The 22,791-nt window shown below is 38.9% G+C and overlaps 1 protein-coding gene across 4 annotated transcripts in view; it reads left to right on the top strand.

The window, feature by feature from the left end:
* The window catches only part of SH3BP2 (SH3 domain binding protein 2), a 67,935-nt gene extending 47,152 nt beyond the window's left edge, over positions 1–20,783 (top strand). For all 4 annotated transcript variants that reach the window (XM_054030895.1, XM_054030893.1, XM_054030894.1 and 1 more), the window contains 12 exons: positions 3,608–3,747; positions 4,892–4,994; positions 8,001–8,118; positions 8,689–8,759; positions 9,393–9,478; positions 11,144–11,212; positions 11,820–12,462; positions 15,341–15,449; positions 15,927–15,982; positions 17,329–17,410; positions 17,726–17,785; positions 18,227–20,783. In XM_054030895.1, the coding sequence (XP_053886870.1) occupies positions 3,612–3,747; positions 4,892–4,994; positions 8,001–8,118; positions 8,689–8,759; positions 9,393–9,478; positions 11,144–11,212; positions 11,820–12,462; positions 15,341–15,449; positions 15,927–15,982; positions 17,329–17,410; positions 17,726–17,785; positions 18,227–18,364 (1,671 nt within the window). In that variant the 5' untranslated portion in view covers positions 3,608–3,611 and the 3' untranslated portion in view covers positions 18,365–20,783. The remainder of the gene's footprint in view (positions 1–3,607; positions 3,748–4,891; positions 4,995–8,000; positions 8,119–8,688; positions 8,760–9,392; positions 9,479–11,143; positions 11,213–11,819; positions 12,463–15,340; positions 15,450–15,926; positions 15,983–17,328; positions 17,411–17,725; positions 17,786–18,226) is intronic.
* Positions 20,784–22,791: the final 2,008 nt, after the last annotated feature.

Consider the following 22,791-nt stretch of genomic DNA (forward strand, 5'->3'; position numbering starts at 1 on the left):
GACAGCAAGTGTAAAAAATCAGGACAGGGAGTTGGGGGGTAATAGGAGCCTATATAAGAAAAAGACTCAGAAATTGGGACTGTCCTATAAAATCGGAACATCTGGTCACTCTAAGCGCACCTAAGACCAGAACCTGGCTCAGGGTCTCTTGTCTTGGCCTGCCGTCTCAGGTATTTAGACATGTAACCATAATCTAAAAAATGAGGTGGCATTCCCTGTCTATTAGTGATCCGAGAGCTTAATGTGCTCAGATTATAAGTCATAGAGTGACTTACTGCAATAACTGCCAACACCAGCTGGGGTTTGAAAATCAAGCCGTTCTTTGTCTCTCCTGTATCTGCAGTAATAAAGATCCTGCAATCTGAACTTTTCTGACAGTTGTGTCCGTGACATCTTAGGCAGAATAGAATCTAGTATTCTCTTTTTCATAGATATTTTTGGCTCTGTGGTATTATCAAGAGTAGTATTAGAAAAATGTGGTTCTCTTCCCCCCCCCCCCCCATAGAGTAAGCAGGTGTGATCTGAAGATATGTGGGGCTTTAAATTGGTCAGTTACATTGGTGAGACATCATTAAAGTCAGTGAGTTTATTCCAGTTACATTAGTGTAACAGAGAACAGACACTATCCTGTTAAGTAAAAATTGAATCTTTCTATTTAATCTCTTCTTTTTAAACATAAATAACCAAATCTCAGGACATTTCATCAGTTTGATTTCAGATGATTTCAATGTACATTTTGACTGATGTGTTTGTCATTTAAAAAAAAAAAAAAGTCAGTTCTGGATTTCCCCTTCACACCCTTCATTTTAAGGAAATCACTCCCATGATGACACTAGAGTGTTGCAACATTTGGGTTTCTACAGCCAACTGAAAAATGTGCTCACTTTCCCTCATGCCTATTTTTCAGCTTCTGTGTTATGGACAAAAACATTTGACCCAGTTTTGATTTCAGTTTGCAGGAATAACTTCAATATTCCTTGGAATTTAAAGCTTCTGTGCATAGTGCATCTCTGGATCTCTAAGAGTGCAGTGGGACAAGTCATCTAAGAGTGCATGAGGGACTAGTGAACTGGGTAATGGGTGTGGGAGAGGCTTCAGTGGAAGGTACAGCAGATAACAGCGTATGTGCAGACGAGGAACTATTTCAGTGACAGTGGGAAAGTATTTGAGACAAGTGTGGGAGTTCCCTTTATACTGGTGGAGCCTATAGAGAGCTAATGGTGGTGTTAGAGTTAATCCATCATGGCTCCATCTGTTGTCTTGGGTTTGAGACTAAAAACATTGCAACCCCCGGCCCTCCATCTCTCGAACCCTTCCTAAAAATAGAGGGCAAAAACTAACATCCATTCCTGAACCCTAGGCTGCTTAGGAAACTAGCACTGAATTTAGCAGACAGACAATGCAAATATGCACAAATGCATAATACTTTGCAAAAATGTTCTCATCCAGGGCGAGTTTAATTGCTCTTGAGGGAGAAGTAAAATATTACTGGCTTTTTCCCCATCATTGTCAGCACAGCAGGGAGCTGGCAAGTAGGTTGGATCCTGCTCTGGTAACTTTTTAATGACCATTTTTCAAGGCAACATAAGGTGGTATCACTCAGTGGTAAGAGTGGGTTATGTTGAATGTGACCTGGTCAAATCAAATCCACAATCTAGTATTCTGTGTGACATTTGTGTGCCTTGCTTCACCACAGGGGGCTGCCACAGTCTTTGGCACATAAGTTAATACATCACTGTCTCAGAGAAAGCAGGACATGTGCATGGGAGATGGGGCCTCTGTGGAAGTACAGGGAGGAAAGGTCAGAGAGAGAACAAAGGGAGCAGCATGGACTGATGATCTTCTGAGTAAGAGGAAGGGACTCTGGGAACAGCGAGCTGAGTAGATTGTGGGGTTTAAGGTTGGGATAGAATCAGTGAGAACAGAGAGGGAACAGCGTAATGAAGGAGACTATTAGGAATACAGAGAAACTCAGTGGATGGAATAAATGAGAGATTGGGGGAGTTCCCTGGGGAAGAGTTCATTACTGAGGTTAGATACCTCATAAATACCTAAAATATAGCCAGGTGGCCATGGGTGGGGACAAGAGCTGATAAGATAGTTGGTTCCATTCAGAGTGCCTCAGAACCTCGTGGCATAAGGCACCTTATGCAGTTTTGTCTTGCTCTCTTTTGAAAAGGAAGCTAGTAGGGTACTAATTATTTGTGGTGCAGCTCACGTCTATGGTTTTCAGAGTCACTGCTGTTACCTCAAACACTGGTTCCTCTCTTGTTTCAGAATAATTATGATTTTATGAAACAAACATGGACCAAATCCTTACTGGCTCTGTTTGGTCAGAAAACTAGTATGGAAAGAAAAAAGTACCCACTGTACATGCGGTGGGAAAACAGAAGCATGTACTGTACTACTGCAATGAATCATTCAGCAAAAACAGACTCCTTGCTCTTTTCACAATGGGTACTTTGAGTCACCAGGTTAGGCTGAAGGGAGTTTAGTTAGTGAAATTATATGTGTGGGAAGCAGGTTCCTAGGTTATAGATTGACAGTGTTAGCATCTTTTGTGGAAAAGATGGAGTAAACAGGATCCTTTACATTTTTAGTTCTTTCTGCTCCGAGTCCAACATCTGTTCAAGTCACAAACAGCTTGAAATCAACTAATAATAGCTGAGGAACTTTCGCAGTTCATGAGCCCTGCTCTCTCCATTTGAGGTCCTCTGTTCAAGCCTTGAGACTAATACAGCATTGTATGAGAAGGTCAAAGTTTCTATTCAGTTCATGGAGGGTGTTCTCGGTACTAGATAATTAAGGGATTTATCCAAGCCCTGCACAATGCCTTTTATTGCCAGTTGAAGAAAGAAGGGTCTCTTTGTGATTATAACCAGGCTGATAAAACTAGTTATTAAGGAACTAATACTCTGTCGCATGTAAACTGTATAAGAAGGGAGAGCAGAAAGAGCTGTAATTAACGTAGGCTGCCATTAAATGAAACATCAAGAGAGGGTGAATTTGAGTTTGATTATATCTTCACTGTATTGCATGTGACACTAAAATCAGTGTTATGTAATACACGCTCTGGTTTATAACAGTACAAAGAACTATGATCAATAAGAAATGAGGTGCACTCTGTATTTGAATCACAGTGTCACTTCTTTGTATACTGGGGGCAGACCTTAACCCTTCTGGCGGCAAGGCTATATACATTATTACTGGAGGTAGCAGTATATTAGGCAAAAGACAGTGGATAACTCTGAAAGACTGAGATTTGGGCCCCTGGGTTTTTTGTTTGTTTGTTTTGGGGTTTTTTTCTTCATGGAAATGTTTTCACTGTGTGTTGCTACAATGTGAAGTTAAATATCTTCTCCGGACCACTGTCATTACCTTGGGGATGTGTACAAAAATAAACGGGGACTTTCTGCCCCATATTTTTTTTTATGCATTGCAAACTTCCTGAAATCTCTGAGACACTAGTTTATGCCACATATTTGGCTGCTGTACTGTTAGTTAGTTCCTTAAACATGTTTTCCAAACAAGATTCCTTTCTGAAAATTCATTTCTTAGAGCAAAATATACATACAACGCGAAACACTTTTTTCATTCTAAATTGCAGAACAATGGCCACAGAAGAGCAGCAGTGGCCAGTCCCAATGAAGGCAATTGGAGCACAGAACCTACTGACGATGCCTGGGGGAGTTAGCAAGTCAGGATACCTGCACAAAAAAGGAGGTACCCAGCTGCAGATCTTAAAATGTAAGTTGAGGAAGATATTAACTGGACTGCATCCGATTGCTTTAAATGCTTGCATTTGTGGACAATGACAGGCAGGCAGTTAGTGTTACTGTGTTTATAATGAAGCTTCCCCTTTCATGTGTGTTGTTTGTTTTGGATTTAATTTTACAGTAATATCTTGCTTAATTAATTAAACATCCTAAAGATGATGCTTTCTTGTTTTGGAAGATTAATTTTTTTAGATGGGAGGTGGGGTGAGGATGTGCATTTGTTTCTTCCCTCTAGTTTGTTGGATTTGGATGTCAATGCCTCCAAAAATAAGATTGAGAAAATGAATCTACTTTCTCTCCAGTGTATTTGGAATACCTCATTTATTTCAAACATTTTGGTCCATTATTTTCAAAACAAAGTTCTAGTCAACTTCTTGTCCAGATTGGAGTTATTCTGAACTCCCCCAAAGCCCCCACCTAAAGATTTAGAATAAACATATTTTTCATATCAGTAATTGCTCCTGGAATCCACATACCTTTAAAGTAAGAAATTCAAGGCTGTGTGTTTTCTTTGTTTCTAGGAAATACATAAAATATATTTTCATCATAACAGATATGAAAAAAAAATGCTGCTTGTGATATAGGAGGGAGGAACACTGGAATTTGATTTTTTTTTTTTTTTAAACCACTCAGTTTTATTGCCAACTTTTCTAACTATATAAAGCCAAGGGAGGCTTAGTTCTGGTTTTGGGGTCAGCGTGAACATGTTTTGATTTTAGCTTCAGTCTAGAAGTGTGGCTTTTTTCAGAGATCGGGTATTGTTGGCCTTTGGCTATGTTCCTTGGATGTGGTTTCGGCTGCAGTCTCATGCTAGTGCTTTCCTCCACTAGAGAAATGCAGGTATATGTCAGCCTTACATTCTTTGAAGTACCTCCCAAATCCCCTTCAGAGCAGCTGTCTCTCAAATGAAAAGAACTGACAGCACGCTGCATTCTGATAGGCTTATGAGTTGACTGCAGTATCATGTGACTTGTCATTCAGCTAATTGATTATTAATTTTTTATAATCCTCTATTAAACTAGGCAGAACTGCGTAATTCAGACAGAATTGTTTGAAAGTGCTTAATAATTCACTCATTTTGAGTTTTTGTTTTTTCCTCCACCTTCTCTTTCAAGGGCCACTGAGATTTGTGATTATCCATGAGGGATGCATTTACTACTTTAAGACTAGCACATCTGCATCTCCACAGGGTGCTTTCTCTTTAAATGGCTATAACAGGTGAGTGGTACAAAATATTTATATTCTACACAGACACTGTTTAATGATGAAAGCATGGCTTTTACTTAAGTTGAAGTAACATTGACTCAGGGAAAAGTAACTTTTTCTGATTATGCAGATTTTGTTAATTATAGTTTCCTTAAGGAACATTTATGCACCCACAGTGACATTTCACTAAGGATTATTCCATTCACTCCATACAAATCAAATGGTGATCAGGCAGTTGGGAAAGGGATCTTGGGGTTGCCTTTTCAAGCTGCAAACTGTTGGCATTATGTTATCTGAATAAACTGTTTTGTCAACATAAATGCCCTTGGAGACATAGGCTATGTGCCAAAGGCACATGCTCTTATAAATACATATTCACTACAGATGGTTACAGTACTACTACTGGTGTCTGTGTTTAATTCAGGGAGGAGAACCTACATTAACTCCATAATACAGGCAGACTTCTCACTGTTGCTGTTGCACCATATTGCAATGTGAGATCTCTGCTTCAATGGGTAATATGATGTTTTTCCTTACTGGAAGATCCTATTCCTTTTACCATTTCTTCAGAGAAGCTGTCAAAATTCGAACAAATAGGATCAACTTGATTTCTGATTTACACTGATAGATGTGGCCTTTTTGTTTTTGGCAGATGTTATCACAGTCCCCATGTTTTCTAATTATCTTAATCATCATCAAAAAATAATAGAAATACTTTTGGAGTTAACTGATTCAGCAGTGCCAGCCAATGTTGCCTCCTTATAGAGGGCATGCTATGAAGGAAACAATACAAAACCACCCATGTGATCATAAACAAGAGAATATGCATGCAAAAATCTGTAACCCATCTAGCTATGTATGTGATATGTAAATTAAATATTTGATTTTAAAATCGGTGATGACAAATCTAATTGACACATTCTTTCAAGCTGTACAGTACTGTCAAAATTTTATATCTGTGGAGAGTATATATGAGTCACATTAATAAATCAAAACTGATTTATAAAAACAGCACTATAGTTACTGCCAATACAAGACCAAACTGGATACAGAATCTGGAGTACATTGCCATGTTAGTCTCAACCACTGAAATCAAGATCTGCTCTAGGAATTATTTTGGGAAAGTTCTATGGCTTGTGTTATACAGGAGTTTCAGATTGGATTATCACAGTGGTCCCTTCTGGCCTTGGAATCTACAGATCTATGAGTTGTATTATTTTTCTAGTGATTCTTCACTTTAATGCCACATATGCATTCTCATACTTTATTTGTAGGGGATTTTCAGCCTTAAAGTATTGGTAATGTCTGACAGTTCTTCAACAGTGCACAGCAGTGCTAAACAACTCTTAAGGGAAAATAGCAGAAAACACCTTATCCAATTAAAAGTGCACAGAGAATTTATATAAACAGAATAAAGTTAACTGAGTTGAAATTTGGCCATGATACTAGGGTTAACACCCCTGTTCATGTGAAATACATAAGGAAGTCATTGACATGGGTGATGTATTGATTTATATATTTATATTATACCACCACCCAAAGCCCTAGGAATTAGGGCCATATTGTGCTTGGTGTTGTACAAACCCAGACATAAACACTGTCCCTGCCCCAAATATTAAATAAAAAGCTTACAATCTAAGAAAATGTGTGCAACTCTCATTCAGATCAATGGGAGTTGCACGTGCTTGTCTGAAAAGAGGATCTGTGTCTTTGAGTAGACCTTGGTTTTATATCTCACGTTCAACAGTCCTGGGTCTAAAAGAACAGAGGAGCATTGGGTTCAAGTGACTCAGAAGGAAGAGTGATGTCACATGACTCACCAACACCAGTTTTAAAGCACCGTGGGTATTTCTTACACTGACTTCCTTATGTCTTTCTTTATTAACAGAACATGTTCCTGTTGCACTATTAACCTTTTCTGGGCAAATGCCATGTCAGTAAACTGTAGCCTAGAGTTTAAAATTAAACAAGGAATCTAGAAAGATCTATGGCCAGATATTCAAAAGTGTTCAGCAGTCCTCAATGGCAGCTGCTACATGTTGGCCAGATTTAAAAAAAAATATTCAACTTTGCTGCCTAAATGAGAACAGAGTGCTTCTGAAAATCTGTCCCTGGAGTTCAAAATCCAACTGGCTCAAGGTCTTCTAATGAGTTACTGACTCTAGGAAAGGGTGTTCTTTAGAAGGAAAATAGCGTTGAAAAGAGGTGGGGGAACAAAAAAAAAAATTCCTAATCAGAGCCATGAACTGTGATGGTAGTCGTAAGCTTAGTTCCCTTTGGCTTTTGTGAATACAAGTATTTTTTCAGACTACCAAAAATCTTAGCACTGAGAGCCCCAAGCCTCTTTTTCTCTCCCCCAAATCCCATGTTGTGAATTTGTAAGTGATTTCCATGTGAGATCTGTCTGAGTTGTGCACCTAAAAGTAAGGTCTTACTTGGTGAGGCGCGGAAAACAGAAACAACTCTATCTAACCTAGCTCCTTGAAGGAGCTGAATGACACATGTCATTAAGCATCAATTGTTTTAAAAGGACTGTCTTACACTAAAATGAGTGGAAAGGCAAAATAAGGCCTAAAGTTAATATTAAGTCTCCTTTATGTTCATGGAAAAGCAGTGTCATGAATTTCCCTTGTGAGGACACCTGAAATGAGGAGTACAACCACACAAATGCCTCCTGCCATGATATAAAATTGGAGTACACTAATATAACAAAATTAAAAATCTATAATGAACAAGTTTGTTATAAATGTAGCAGGTATCCTTTTTGGTGATTTTGCTAGTGAATATCATCTCCCTTTCTCTTTGGCTAGCATCCTTCATTAGCACTACTCTTTCCTCCATTTTCATTAGATAAATACTGCAGATGGCACTATGGGTATTAGATTTTCTTTAGCCTTTTGGCAAAGTTGCTTTGAAGGGCCATTTTGTAGCTGAGCATTAGGACCCTACATTTACCTGCACAACAGAAATAACTGCATTGACTAGACTTTTTACGCTGTTGCTTGTTCTGTTTCTCAGGGTTATGCGGGCAGCGGAGGAGACAACATCAAACAACGTGTTTCCTTTCAAATTAGTTCATATTAGCAAGAAGCACAGGACCTGGTTTTTTTCTGCCTCCTCCGAAGATGAAAGAAAGGTGAATAACTTCCCATGACCCAAGAATATATTTCAAGAGATGGGGGAGGGGGAGAATGAATATGTTTTCATAGGAATTTAGTAATTGGGTGCCTAATTCTCATAATGTGATTTGGGCACCTAACTCCTTGGCCTCATTTGAAAAGCCCAAGTTCTCACTATTGTGCTAATCCAAATATTGGTACAGCATTTCATGTCTTCATAACCATATTTTTGGTTCAAGAAATAAACACTATAGAAGTTTTTATGAACATGGAAAATGACTTTGTAAAATCCTTTCCCCATATAAAATGGGAATATTAAATTATCTGGCTTTCTAAGTAGCAGTTTGAGATCTGTAGACCAAACCTTCAGTAAGTGGTAAGTAACATCGTTTTTAGACTGTTATAACACTTTATATATTCAAAGCACAGGAACTAACAAATCCTTACAACACCCTTGTGAGTGAGTAAATGTTATTATGCAGTCAACCCATAATTGCTAGCACCTCCAGCCTTTCAGAGGGCAGACGCTTTATACGTTTCTTTACTAAAAGCAATAGAGAAAGTTTACATGAAATTGTTTCTTTTAGAACTGGATGGTCTCACTGAGGCGTGAAATAGATTACTACCATGACAAGAAGGAAACAGTAACAGATTTAAGGTATGCACCTGCTAATTCTAGAGTCACTTTCTTGATTCTTGCACTTTATCAAAAATTCCTTAGTAAAGAACGAGGCCCTTGTTTTTATTAGGCATTGCTGAATTCAGCGTTTAAATCCCATTGAGGAGATTTAGACTCCTAAGGTCCTAAATCTTTTTTGAAAATGAGATTTGGGCTCCTAAATCAGTTGGCCTTGTGATGCTGAGTGCAGTAACACCTAAAAAATACACCTTTTAAACATCTGGGCCCATATGTTTACAAAGTTGCTTCCCGTTCTTTGCACCTGATGACAAAACATGATTTTTTTGTTTTGTTTTATTGTCATCAAACAATAGCAAGTAAAGTAATTCCTAACTATGTCTGACTTTCTGACTACATAGGTTAAGGGATATCACAACAAAAAATAAACCTTTTTATAAAGAGAACTTAAAATGTCAACTTTATAAGTCCTTAAAAATGAGAAGTATTTATTTGGCTGTTAATTGAAAAATGAGTAGATCAGTTTTTCTGCTGCTTTCAATAGTCTAATACCAGCACTTGCTAATGTGTTCTTAACCTGAAAGCTAATGTTAAATCCCGTTAAGGCAACAGTGCACCTCTTACTATAAAATCCTTTTACTTTTCTTTGTGTAGTGACTCTGGTTCTGATGCAGACAGTTTCTATGGCTCAGTAGAACGCCCCATCAATATCAACTATTCTCATTCAACAGAAAATGAAGGTGAGACTTCAGTTTTGAATGTTTCCCTCTTTTACTCCTTATCCTATCAATAAATGAGACTTTTTGATCACGTTTTCCTCCTCAAATCACTCTGAGTTTGCAGCACTTTTACTGGCTTAAAAAAATTCAAATAGCTCATATATCATAAGAATATTTGGCCTAGTATTACAATAGAAAATTGTTAATGCCTATGATAACATTACAATACATGCAAGATTGCAATAATTGTAAAATAAGGGACATTTGGGGTCAGATTCTGAGAGATGCTCAGCATCCTAAACCCCCAGTGAAATCAGTGGCAACTGAAGAAGCAACCTTACAAGGGTTGCTGAGCACTGTAAAAGATTGTGCTCTTAGTAGTTGTCCATCAGTTTAATGTCAGAAAGTCGTTCTCCTAGCCCATACATCTGACTTAAGGGTGGATGAAGACACTTCTTTTTGGAACATTCAGCCATGTCTGTCTGCCCGCCCTTTATGGGAATGCCAAATGATCTTTATTAAAGCTGACAATGAGAGTGATTAAATCCCCTTTACTTTTACAGGAGCCACCTAGAGCTATAATCACTTAAATATAATAAGTTCTAAAAACTTAAAAAGAAGCAATGCAGTGAATTATGTGGACTTTTAGCATGACTTTTGATAAACCACCTGCTTCCGGCACAGACTGTAAAGTTAACCCATTAACCAAGCAGTGATTCGCGTTGTATTAGAATATGTTTGCATCTGGAGGAGTCCTCCTTTCACAACTGAAAAAATAATGGGTTGATGTTAGGGCCTCATAGACTAGCTGGGTTGAGTAGGCCTATGACAAAGACACTGGGTATAATTTTTAATGGGACTTAAGCTTGTAAGGGTATGTCTACACTACAAACTCAGGGGAAAGGTGAGCCTCTGGGGACTATGCTGAGAATGGAGTTTCAAAAGCCTTTATGTCACTTACGGTATGCCTACACTTCAGGTAAACTCCTGCGGCTGGCCCATGTCAGCTGACTTGGGCTGCAGAGCTGTAAAACTGCGGTGTAGCCCAGACGCTGGAACTATATCCATTCATAGGGTCCCAGGTCCAAATGTATATACTGTAATTTTAGAGCCCCGCAGCCTGAGTCAGCTGACATGGGCCAGCCATGGGTGTTTAACTGCACTATAGACATACCCTAAGGGCATGTCTACACTTACTGGTAGATCGAGTGTCGATTTACTGCGTCTGGTGAAGACAAGCTAAATCAATAGGAGAGCACTCTGCCATTGATTTGTGTACTTCACCCCACCCCGAGAAGGGAAGTTAATGGGAGATGTTCTTCCGTCCACACAGCGCAGCGTAGCCACCGCGGTAAGTGGATCTAACTACGTCAACTTCAGTTAAATTATTCACATAACTGAAGTTGCACAAGGGCTGGTCTACACTACCGCAGTAAATCGATCTAACTTACACAACTGTGGAGAAAGCTGAAAGTTAGCGCCTATGGTTATATCCTGAGTGAAACTAGCCAAAATGACTTAATCTTCTGTCTTGTGTTTTCCTTTGTAATGGAACCAGATTTTCATTAATTTAAAAAAAAAAAAAAAAAAGTTTTTTTTTAATAAAAATCAGCATATGCATGTTCCCTGTGATCTGATCCAAATGAGTACTTTACAGTTTTAAACACATTTTAATTGTATCTGCAGATTATGACCAGGAAGAAGATGAGGAATCTTACTTGCAGCCAGATTCTACGGATTTAGGTAGACCAGATGGTAAGACACTATTCACCTGTCATGATACCCTTTAAAGATCTCAGTTAAAGGTGACACTCGTGTGAAATATAAAAACATCTGTAGGCTGATGCTTTAACTCAGTATGCTTGAAGCGCCATGGGTAGTATGCATTGCTTCACAATTATTGTAAAGTGGAGCCTTATCCTGAGAGGTACTCACTGTCTAAACTCCCAGTGAAACCAGTGGCAGTTGAGGAAGCCAAGAACATTAGAGAAAGTGCTGTGTACCTTTAAAAGATTGTGTTTCTATCCATTGTCAGCCAGCTGAATATTGGAAGGTCTTGCTGCTAGTCCATAGGTCTGTCAAAAGGATGGATGATTCTTTTCAACATAGTTCTCCTTCCATCCTAACCTAGGCAAAACACCCAATGAAGTTAATGTGATTTGTGCCTGAGTAAGGACTGCAGGGTTTGGCCCTTAGTAAAGTCCAGAATTTTGTTTCAAAGTTAAGTGTCCATCTGGCACTGATAGGTGCTCTAAAATATCCTAAATCAAGTAGAAACTTCACTTCAAACAAAAGGAGAGTAGAATCTTATTTTCAGTTTTTAAATTTAATTCCTCATGTTCTGTGGGGTTTTCTTACACAGATAACATGATCCTCCCGCCAGCCTATCCGCCACCTCCAGTTCCTCACATCAGAAAAGTTGCCTATGCAGACACAAGGGTGCACTCCTTCGCAGGCCAGCCCACAGGGCCTATGCTTCCTCCACCACCTCCGAAAAGAAGTTTACCTGATATAAAACCAGAGGACCTCTTAAATATAAGGGGAGAATCCCAGTTTCACTGCAGAACCGAATCAAATCTAAAAATACTGCCATCAAACCGTAGAGTAAGTGACCTACCACCGCCGGTTCCCCCTATGCCTCATCTCAAAAATCCTGCCTGTGTCAAAGAAAGCTGCTTGCCCTCAGCAGAGATTCTACCTCTAGCCCGCATTTTAACAGCCAGTGAAGGATGTGAGAGGCTAAAACAATTGAACCTTTCCCCACGGGCCCCACCTCCATTACCAATCAACAAACCCAAGCTATCAGAATTAACGGAGAAGCCAGTGGAGGCCAACATGCCAAAAGAACGCAGCAAACCTGGGATGTTTATTCCACAAGTGCCAGTGGAGGCCAGAGCACCAAAAGAACATGGCAAACCTGGACTGTTCGTGCCACAAATGCTACCTAAACCGCCTGTGCCTGTATTCAAATCTAGATCAGAGAAATCTTTACTTCCCCAGTTACAGTAAGTATGAAAACAGATCAAACTTTCTGTAGCATATTTACCAAATGATATCTCTGATACTTAGTTCATCAGGTCTAAGTCAGCAGTCTCCCTCTCTCCCAAGCTTTGCAGTAAAGTGAAGTACTTTGCACTTGTCTTCATTTTACTGTCACCGCATTTCAAGAAAGATGTGGAGAAATTGGAGAGGGTTCAGAGAAGAGCAACAAGAATGATTAAAGGTCTTGAGAACATGACCTATGAAGGAAGGCTGAAAGAATTGGGTTTGTTTAGTTTGGAAAAGAGAAGACTGAGAGGGGACATGATAGCAGTTTTCAGGTATCGAAAAGGGTGTCATAAGGAGGAGGGAGAAAACTTGTTCACCTTAGCCTCTAAGGATAGAACAAGAAGCAATGGGCTTAAACTGCAGCAAGGGAGGTTTAGGTTGGACATTAGAAAAAAGTTGCTAACTGTCAGGGTGGTTAAACACTGGAATAAACTGCCTAGGGAGGTTGTGGAATCTCCATCTCTGGAGATATTTAAGACTAGGTTAGATAAAAGTCTATCAGGGATGGTTTAGACCGTATTTGGTCCTGCCATGAGGGCAGGGGACTGGACTCGATGACCTCTCGAGGTCCCTTCCAGTCCTAGAATCTATGAATCTATAAGAACAGATCATGCCATTTACTGGCCTCGTGGTGGTGGTGGGGGGAAGCAGTAGATATTAATATATTTTGATTTTTTAGTAAGGCTTTCAACACAGTCCCCCACAACATTCTATTAAGCAAACCAGGGAAATATGGTCAAGATTAGTAGTTTTCAACCTGTGGTCCCCAGACCGCTGTGGCTCCACAGACTAACAGCAGGTCTTCACTACTCGCCGATCCGGCGGGTAGTGATCGATCTATCGAGGATTGATTTAGCACGTCTTGTGTAGACGCAGATAAATCAATCCCCAAACACGCTCCCCGTCGACTCCGGAACTCCAGCTCGCAAGAGGCGGAAGCGGAGTCGATGGGGGAGTGGCAGTGGTCGACTCGCTGCCGTCCTCACGGCCAGGTAAGTCAACCTTAAGATACGCCGACTTCAGCTACGCTATTCGCGTAGCTGAAGTTGCATATCTTAAGTCAACACACACCCCACCCCATCCCTCCCTGTGTAGACCATGGCTTAGATTTCTAAATCTCCATTTGAAATTTTTTAGGGGTCTGCAATTGAAACAAGGGTGAAAACCACTGATCTAGATGAAATTACTATAAGGTGGGTACAAGTCTGGTTGAAAGACTGTACTCAGAGTAGTTGTTAATGGTTAGCTGTCTATTTGGGTGGGCGTATCTGTCCCACAGGGATCAGTCCTGGGTCATTTTCATTAATGACTTGGATAATGGAGTGAAGAATATGCTTATAAAATTTGCAGATGACACCACTGAAAGCACTTTGGAAGACAGGATTAGAATTCAAAATGACCTTGACAAGTTGGAGAATTGGTCTGAAATCAGCAAGGTGAAGTCAATGAAGACAAGTGCAAAGTATTTCACTTAGGAAGGAAAAATCAAATGCATGACTACAAAATGGGAATACCTGGTGAGGTAGTAGTACTGAAAAGGATCTGGGTGTTATAGTGGATTACAAATTATATATAAATCAACAATGTGATGCAGTTGCAAAAAATCTAATATCATATTGGGGTGTTTTAACAGGAGTATTGTATGTAAGACGCAGGAGGTAAACGTCCCGCTCTACTTGGCACTGATGTAGCCTCAGCTGGAGTACTGTGTCCAGTTCTGGGCGCCATACTTTGGAAAAGATGACAAATTGGAGGAAGTCCAGAGAAGAGCAATAAAAATGATAAAAAGGTTAAGAAAGCCTGACCTATGAGACAAAGTTTAAAAAAAAAAAAAAAAACCCAAAACTTGGGCATGTTTAGTTTTGAGAAAAGAAGACTGGGTGGGTTCTAATAAGTCTTCACTGTCCTCTTTATAACAGCCCTTAACATATTTGATCAATTGTTCTCTATGTCCACTGAAGGTAGGACCGGAAGTAATGAGCTTAATTTCCAGCAAAGGACATTTTAATTAGAGACTAGGAAAAACTTTCTAACTGTAAAGGTAGTTAAGCTCTGGAATAGGTTTCTAAGGGAGGTTGTGGAATCCCCCATCTTTGGCAGTTTTTAAGAACAGGTTGGACAAACATGTCAGGAATGGTCTAGGTTTACTTTGTCTGCCTCAGCACAGGGGGCTGCACTTGATGACTTCTCAGGGTCCCTTCCAGCCCTATATTTTTGTGATTCCATGTTTAAAAATTGCTACACTAAGGAATCTGTCAGGAAGTTTTATGGTATTCCCCTACTCTCTTCAGGGTATGAATATGCCTGATGTTCCTTATGAGACATTATATAGTCATTGATTATGTCTGTAATCTTAACTGCACAGCATTTCAAAACCCTGCAACAAACTGGCTCTTGGAAATATTTCAGGAATAAGTATTATACAACCGAAAGTAAAGTACTTAAGAACAAAATGTATCTTGTCTGTGTGGGGTTATGCTGAAAAGATACAATAGAGTCTTAGACTGTAGCTGGTAAAAAGCCTTCACGTCAGGATTTCAACATGAACTGAAAAACTAGCTTTATGCTCTTAAAGCACACGCAGGCTCTTACAGAGAAGGAAATTAATGCTTCAGTGTAAGTACATTCTTTAGTAAGGGACTTGGGGTATATCTGCAAAAATGTCCTTACAGATTAAAGCCTCTATGTCCATCGCATTGCTCAGCAGTTTTGAAGTGAATAATAAAAACTGTTAAATGACAAATAAGAAACTAACAGAAACTCACATCTGGTTCTGCGTTTGTCTCTTAATGCTTTTTCTGCAGAAACGTTCTTCAGTTTTGTTCTTTCTTCCAGGAGATCACCACCAGATGGGCAGAGTTTCCGAAGCTTCTCGTTTGAGAAACCAGCATTACCTTCAAAGCAAAATAAGTCTGGTGAAGATTCAGATGAAGATTATGAAAAAGTAAGATCAGATGGCACATTCCTAAAGAGAACACTTCTAAGTTTTAGGGGGTTGTAAATTTGGGCTTGAGTCAGGTCTGTAAGTTAGGAAGGAGTTAGTAGAATTAGTAACAATACTTCGAATACTGCTCCACTGCACTGGCCAACTTTATGAGAGAGCTGATAACAGATTTTGATTCTAATGTCAGATATGCAAGAATGTATTAGCGCTTTTGAAGGAGCACACACTAGGGAATAATAACATAGTAACAAAATCAGGAGACCACTGGTGTAATTTAATTATACAAAATATTTGCTGTACCGTAGAAGTTACCTGTAAAGTTTGGGCCTGAGTTTAGAGAATCCTAGGTAGCTGCAATATGTCAAAAGACTTTGCTTTGTTTCAGTTATTGCAATCATCTTTTTAAAATATTGATCATATAATTGCTGTTTATCTTACTTTACACATTTTAATTTTTTTTAAATGTTGTCTTAACAGGTTGAGCTGCCTAATTCAGTATTTGTCCAGACCTATGAATCCACTGAAGTAGAAAGGTAAACTTAACTTTTTTTTTTTTTTTTTTTTTTTTAAAGAGGAGTTGCTTATAAATCCTCAAATAAAATGACCTGGAGTCTAGAAAACCATATTGTGAGAGTTAAGACTAGTAAATCAACCTGAGATTTCTACTGAACGCAGGAAGTAATTTACCATTAGTTTGTATATAAATAAAATATTACAATTCCTTTACATTGAAAACCAGTAGCCTCTAGGAAAGCTAATTAAATGTTAAAGTATTGACCATAAAGTAGTAATGCATAAAATTGATACCATCATTGGGCTTTATATCTGGATTACCCTACTGGGACAATGAATTGGACTGGAGTCCGGCTTAGAGTTCTGTAGAACTTTTGAACTCTAGGTCATTGGTTCAAATGCAGCCCAAACTGGTAGTGACCAAAAGTCATTACAATGTGATGGCCATTTCATGACCTATATGAAATGAATGTGATGGTCTTAGTTTGGTTCCCAGGACAAGTGTCCTCAACAACAATTGACCTAAGCTTGTTGACAGTCCTCAGCAGAGAGGCCAATGATAGAAAGCATGCGACTGAATTGTCCTCTCATACCCTAAAGGTGATCCCTCCAAGTAAAAGCTGGAGAATTGGGGAAGGGGGGTGCAGTATGAGAAAATTGCACTACTACTGCCTACTCTATTATTATTTATTTTATTTATGGTACCATCCAATATATGCTAGTCAGTTTTGAAATATTCAGGAAGATGATTCAAGGATGCTCTGAGAAGCTGATAATCTAAAGAGAGACAGAGACATAGGTTAGGAGAAGGGGAACAACAGACAATTTGACTTGAATGTAACTTGATTCACTGGTCTGTGGAGAAATAAGAGACCAGTCAGCACGTTTCATGAGCACAGAATCCATTTAAAAAAAAATTTGAGTCTAAAGTATTGTGCAAATATTAATCAACTGAGATCTTCACACCACCAATAGGGAAATACAGATTGGGAAACTGAAGGAGAGAGTCCATGATGTTTCGAAGGCCACACAGCAAGTTGGGGAGAGAGTAGAGATTAGAGACCTAGAGTTCCTTTTTTCCAGCCTGTGCGCAATCCACTAAGACATCGCTACCTCTCTATACACTAGCAGCTTAAGGACCCTAATGAGTCTTCCTAAAATGATGAGGTTCTGTTAAGTGTCCATTACCATTGGTCTGTGAAACTGCCTTCCCAGCCTTTAATCAATTCTTAGGCTAAATCATTACAATCACTGAAATGATGATTTACATTAAGGATTTTGAGATATAGACATATCCATTCTATCCCAAATCTGTTAAGTTTGTTATATTTTCTGAATGTGATATTTAGTTTCCATATTATTTTAGGATGTTCAAATCTACCAGCCCAAGAGGACATCCACAAAATGGATTATTCTGTATTAGGAATTCATCTACCAAGCCTGGAAAGGTAATTCATAATAGGGGAACCTGTGCTATAAGTTAATTAAATGTAACTCCCATTTGATTGTTACTTGCAAATTAACAATATTGGAGTTTAATTACAGTAATGTATTTATTTAGCAATTTAGATATGCCCTTTCTTAAAAAGGGAAGTAGGTCTGAAGCAATAGCTGTACATCCTAACTTGCATAATGCTCAGTTATTTGAAAGAAATGTAACTGATTCCTTAAAAAAAGGTAGTTTTGATTTTTTTCTTCATAAATTTGTTAGGAGGACTTTTTTTTATGCGTTCTGAATGTAATGTTGCATTTTCTTTTTCAAGGTATTAGTTGTATGGGATGCATCTGCTGAGAAAGTGAGAAACTACAGAATCTTTGAAAAGGTTGGTATGAATTCTGTATATAAAAAGGGCCTCTGACATTTACACCTGCTCTAGATACATCATACAGTATCAGCCTAAGGCTTCCCATTACCTCCAAACACCCTCTCCTCTCCTCCCCAACCCCCCTCCAAAAAAAAAAAAAAAAAAAAAAAAAAAAAAAGGGTACTGATAGGCCTGAGTTGCAAATATCAGATCTGGATTTAGAGCCTGAGATCTCCGATCTGGGCCTTCCATTTATGAAGATATGGAGTCTATCATGTTCAGATCCAAATATGATCTTCAGTAAAATTACAGGGTGTTTGGATCCCCAGGTTTGGTTTGGGCTTATCATTTATGTGACATGAGCTAGTCAGGTACATAATATTTTGCAAAGTAGTGGTCTGTTCGAAAGGGCTTCATAGGTGCCATTGGTTACAGTTGTGTTTTCTATCCCTACAACAGGATTCACAGTTTTACTTGGACTCAGAAACCATGTTCTGGAACGTTGGAAGTTTGGTTGAATACTACTGCACCCATGTCTTACCCAGCCATGACAGCTTGATTCTCAAATCTCCTTATGGCTACTGTGGACCCAGGTGACACAGCCTGCAAAATTAACTGCCTGTAAGGTCAAACACACTGTGGAAAAATGGGCACTTAGAGGGATGATACTTTTCCCCCCCAAATTAAATAGGAATTCCATGCCACTGGGTTTGATTTCCTGAACTTTGCACACAGAGACTGTTTCTGCCATTTGTTCTCCCACTGCCTACAGACTTGCATTTAAGTATCTCTTTGATAAGCCCTTCCGAACCAGACTGCTGGATTTCAGACCCTCATTACAGCTCTTTCTGTGAAAAAGGGCTGATCTGGCTATGCTGTGAAAGGTATTTACAAGACATGCCCTTTGAGGAGCTGCTGCTGCTACTTTTCCTAATCATGTGGATGTGAAGTTGGAGGAAGGATCTGGCCAAAGAGGCATTGTGGACAAAACTATTAGGAAAGGAGAACTTTTGAAAGAAAAGCACTGTCCATTTGTGACAGAGAATACTAATTTTCTGACTCGTATTGCTCCTTGAGTCAGTACTGGTGCTTGACTGAGATTTTGTAATAGTTTATAATTAATCTGTAAATAACAAGGCTGCTTATGGAGTAACTTGGTTCAATGTGGATATAGGAAATCAAGGAAGTGGACCTTGTAAGCCATGCCTTACAGAAGGCCCATCTCTAACTCCTGCAATCACCCTCCCAGTGCCTGCAGTGGTATGCTCAGCTGTGATGGTGGGTGTGGAGTTTTACATATTGCTTACTGATAAACTATCTGGACTATTGTGGACTAGTATTAAGTTTGCTCCATCGGAAACCCCATTCACAAGTTCTCAATCAGAAAGATAGTTGCCATAAAACAACTTTTTCATGTATGTATGAAAGAAAAAAGGAGGGTATAGGCTGAAGTGGAGAATAATCTGCAGTTACCCAGATTGAGATTCACAGACTTCTCCCATATCACCACTACCAAAGGCAATAGGAAGGATGGTAAATAATACAGAAAACTTCTATTAAATCACTTGGATGAAATTGTCAGCACATCAAATTCAATATATGTAGAGCACACTGGTCCCATTATACATTGTGTAAATCACAAATTGTTCTTTCTATTGGTTTTAACAAATCTATTCAGTTTGGAGTCCTTGTATAAAATAAAGTGCTGTATTACAAATGATCCCAAACCTACTATTCTCACTTCCTGTCAACTGAAATAAAACTGCAGCATTAACAAACCTATTAATGGTAGGTGTGTGTAACTCTTGTTGACATATATTTGTGTAGGAAAATCCTAAAGCCAAGGTGTTAATAGGAAGAGCATCATTTCCACATAACTGACTTTTCCAGTGTATGTTGTTTAACAAGGGGAGGGAGGGGAAAAAATACCCTAGTTTAATGTCCAGTGTTTCTTAATTTTGTGTGTCTCAAGAGTACTGTAATGGTAACATTGTGATGAGCTCAAACTCCGTAGAAGGAGAATAGAACTGATTCAAGTTTGTATGATAAGGTTTCTGAATCCAGATTGGTGAATAATCTCTCCTGCTGTTGGCTTTTATATCTTTATGCACCCCAGGTTTTATTTCTGACACTGTTTGTATTTAAGTTATTTCATGCATTTAACAAAGGTGTTACATGATAAGATTTTCTATTTATAAAAAGAATAAAAAGGGATCCACATTAGATATTACCTGTAATTGAATTCTCCTTTAGAAAAGAGAGATGTGATCTTTGAACTGGACTTGGAGCCAGAATCCTTGGGTTCAGCTCCCAGCTTTTGACACAGTGTATGGTTTTAGGCAAGTCACATAATCTCTGTGCCCACCTTAAAGGACTGTTGTGAGTATAAACTAAGGCTCATATGGTGCTTGGAAAATGTAAAGCACTATGCAAGTGTTTGATATTATCTTTTAATAAGTTAATATTTCTGAAGTTTTAATGGGAATCCTCTGGGTGTCTCTGCTTCTCCTCTAATATGAAGAGCTGAATGTGAAGCACACGGTCAATGAAGTGTTTGCAAAAAGTAATTAGAGCTGCTTCTACTCTGTGTGGAGAGAACTAGCATGAGGAGAGAGGATTGCTCAGAGGTCACCCAGAAAATGTTTATTACTTTCGACCGCCGCTTTTTTTAAACAGATTTTAATCAAATGAATTCTGCCCTGTCTGAAAACAACTGACTAGGTCATACCAGACCATTGAAACTTATGACATACTGTCTTGAAGGGAGCAGTTGGTTCAGATTTAGAATTATACTAGCATTTTGTTTATTTCCTCCTACAACTAATATTATTCATCTTGAGTGCCTTAAACTGCAAAAGTACTTGCATAACCCAGTATAGTAAAACTACATAACACTGTCTTGTGTAATATGTGAAATTTGCACACATGTAAATATTCATTTTGAATTACTGTCAATTTCCTTGTGATAAACCTATGAATGTATACATTTCTGAGGTAAATAAAATTTTAAGACGAATTCATACCGACTGTGTAATTTCATTGACCTACAATACACACTAAAAAGGAAACTTCTTCTTTTGTTGTGCTATCTTTAAGTAGCATCTGATTCTTTGATTTTGATTTTCAACACCATTGAGAAGTAATGTTGTATATGGAAAGATCTTTCAGAAAAATCACAATTTCAGCAAATAATTGTGCATGAAGAACAGATTAGACAAACATCTGTCAGAGATGGTCTAGGCAGGAGTGGACCTATGCATTTTGCAAGCCAGAATGGAAAATATTTGCAGCAACCTCTTCCCTCCAACTCTACTGAGAAGCTAAACAAAACAAAATATGGCTGGCCAATCAGCAAAATTGAACAAAGATACTCCCATGGAAGCTGGTGTTCTAGAACCAGCCCTGGGTCTAGGTATATTTAATCCTGCCTTAGTGCTAAAAGATGGACTTGGATGACCTCTTGAGGTCCATTCCAACTCTACATTTCTACGATTCTGTGATCATGAAACTGTACCCTATTGTGAGGTGCATCAATAAATAAATATTAAGGGGGAAAAAATCACTAAACATGGGGGCCTTAATGTAATTGAGAATCAGCCCAACAAAGTGTAGTGGAACTGTCTGGATGCAGAGGTTATTTGATGCCCCTAAGGGAGTCCCATCATCTATTCCATAATGGTGCCCCTAGCAGGAGACCCCCAACAGGCTACAGACTCAGTGGTTTGTTTAAGGTTCAGGCCCCAGCTGAGAGGATGTCACTGAAGGCTCTGTGTAAGCTTGAAAGCTTGTCTCATCAACAGAAGTTGATCCAACAAGATAGTACCTCACCCACCTTGTTCCTCTAATGTCCTGGAACCAACACGGCTACAACAATACTGCATACAATCATTGAAGTGAGGCAGTCTGTGCAGCAAAGATCTTGTCTAGATTTTATCACTCAGTTTGTGCTTCTACCGGATGTATTATACCAACTCTCACACCACTGATTGTGCTTGTCAGTGCTAGCCACTCTCATTAAGGTTTTTTTTTTTTAACCCTTGCATCCAGAAGTAAGCACTGAATTGCTAATTTCACTTAAGGACACAAAATGCTGAGCGATGCCTATAGCAGAGAGATATGAAGAACATCTCTGGTGAATGGGCATGTGTGAATCAAGCAAAGAACAGAGTCTACCTGAGCAACCTTCCACTGGGTTTATGGTGGGTGACAGTGGATCTGCCTACTTAATAGCACCCAACAACTGCTATCTCTTTTAAGATTTCAGAAGGACAGAGAAGGCCAATCAGCCAGTCTTCAGACTACAAGATGGAGGTAGTGAAACACTAGATATAATCCCTTCAAGAGCCAAGTAGAGGGAGAATATTATAGCTGTAGCCTCTAGTTAGTTCCTTCCCTGTCTATCTGAATGTGGGGTACATACATCCCATCACAAGCTTTTTATATCTTTTTAATTCCCCCAATAAAGCACCTTTAAAAGGCATTACCCAGCAAAGCCAACAAAACAGAAGTTGTAGGCTGAGCCAATTGGGAGATATGAGGCAAAAAACAGCTTACAAGACAAGAGACAACAGGTGGAGACAGATGGGGGAGCACAAACTAAGAGACAATACTGGTCAGCATGATTATGCAGCTGGTGTGCTAAAACCACTTCCATTTTAGCCTTGTAATCAGAATATTCATTTCTAGTGTCAAATACTATCATGAGGAAGCTATAAACATTGAGATGTTGATAATTAAAATATTACCAATTAGCTTTACTTGTTTTCTGTCCTTTGACAGTGAAGGTGCTTGTACATTGTTCCTTTGTTACAGACGTCTCTGTGAAGTATTATACCCTTGATGTTTGTAGCTGGAGCGATTAAGCAGGTAAATTGAAGTTTACTTACATGTACATACAAAACAGTGTGTAACATATATGGTCTATGCTGCTTCATGCTCTGAAAATTTTATTGTCAAAGTTAACATTGCTTTTTTTTTTTTTTTTTTAGATTTCTTGAGCCTCTGTGGCAGTTATTTTGAATTTA

This window comes from Malaclemys terrapin, chromosome 5 (genome assembly GCF_027887155.1).
Source record: "Malaclemys terrapin pileata isolate rMalTer1 chromosome 5, rMalTer1.hap1, whole genome shotgun sequence".
Classification (NCBI taxonomy): Eukaryota; Metazoa; Chordata; order Testudines; family Emydidae; genus Malaclemys; species Malaclemys terrapin.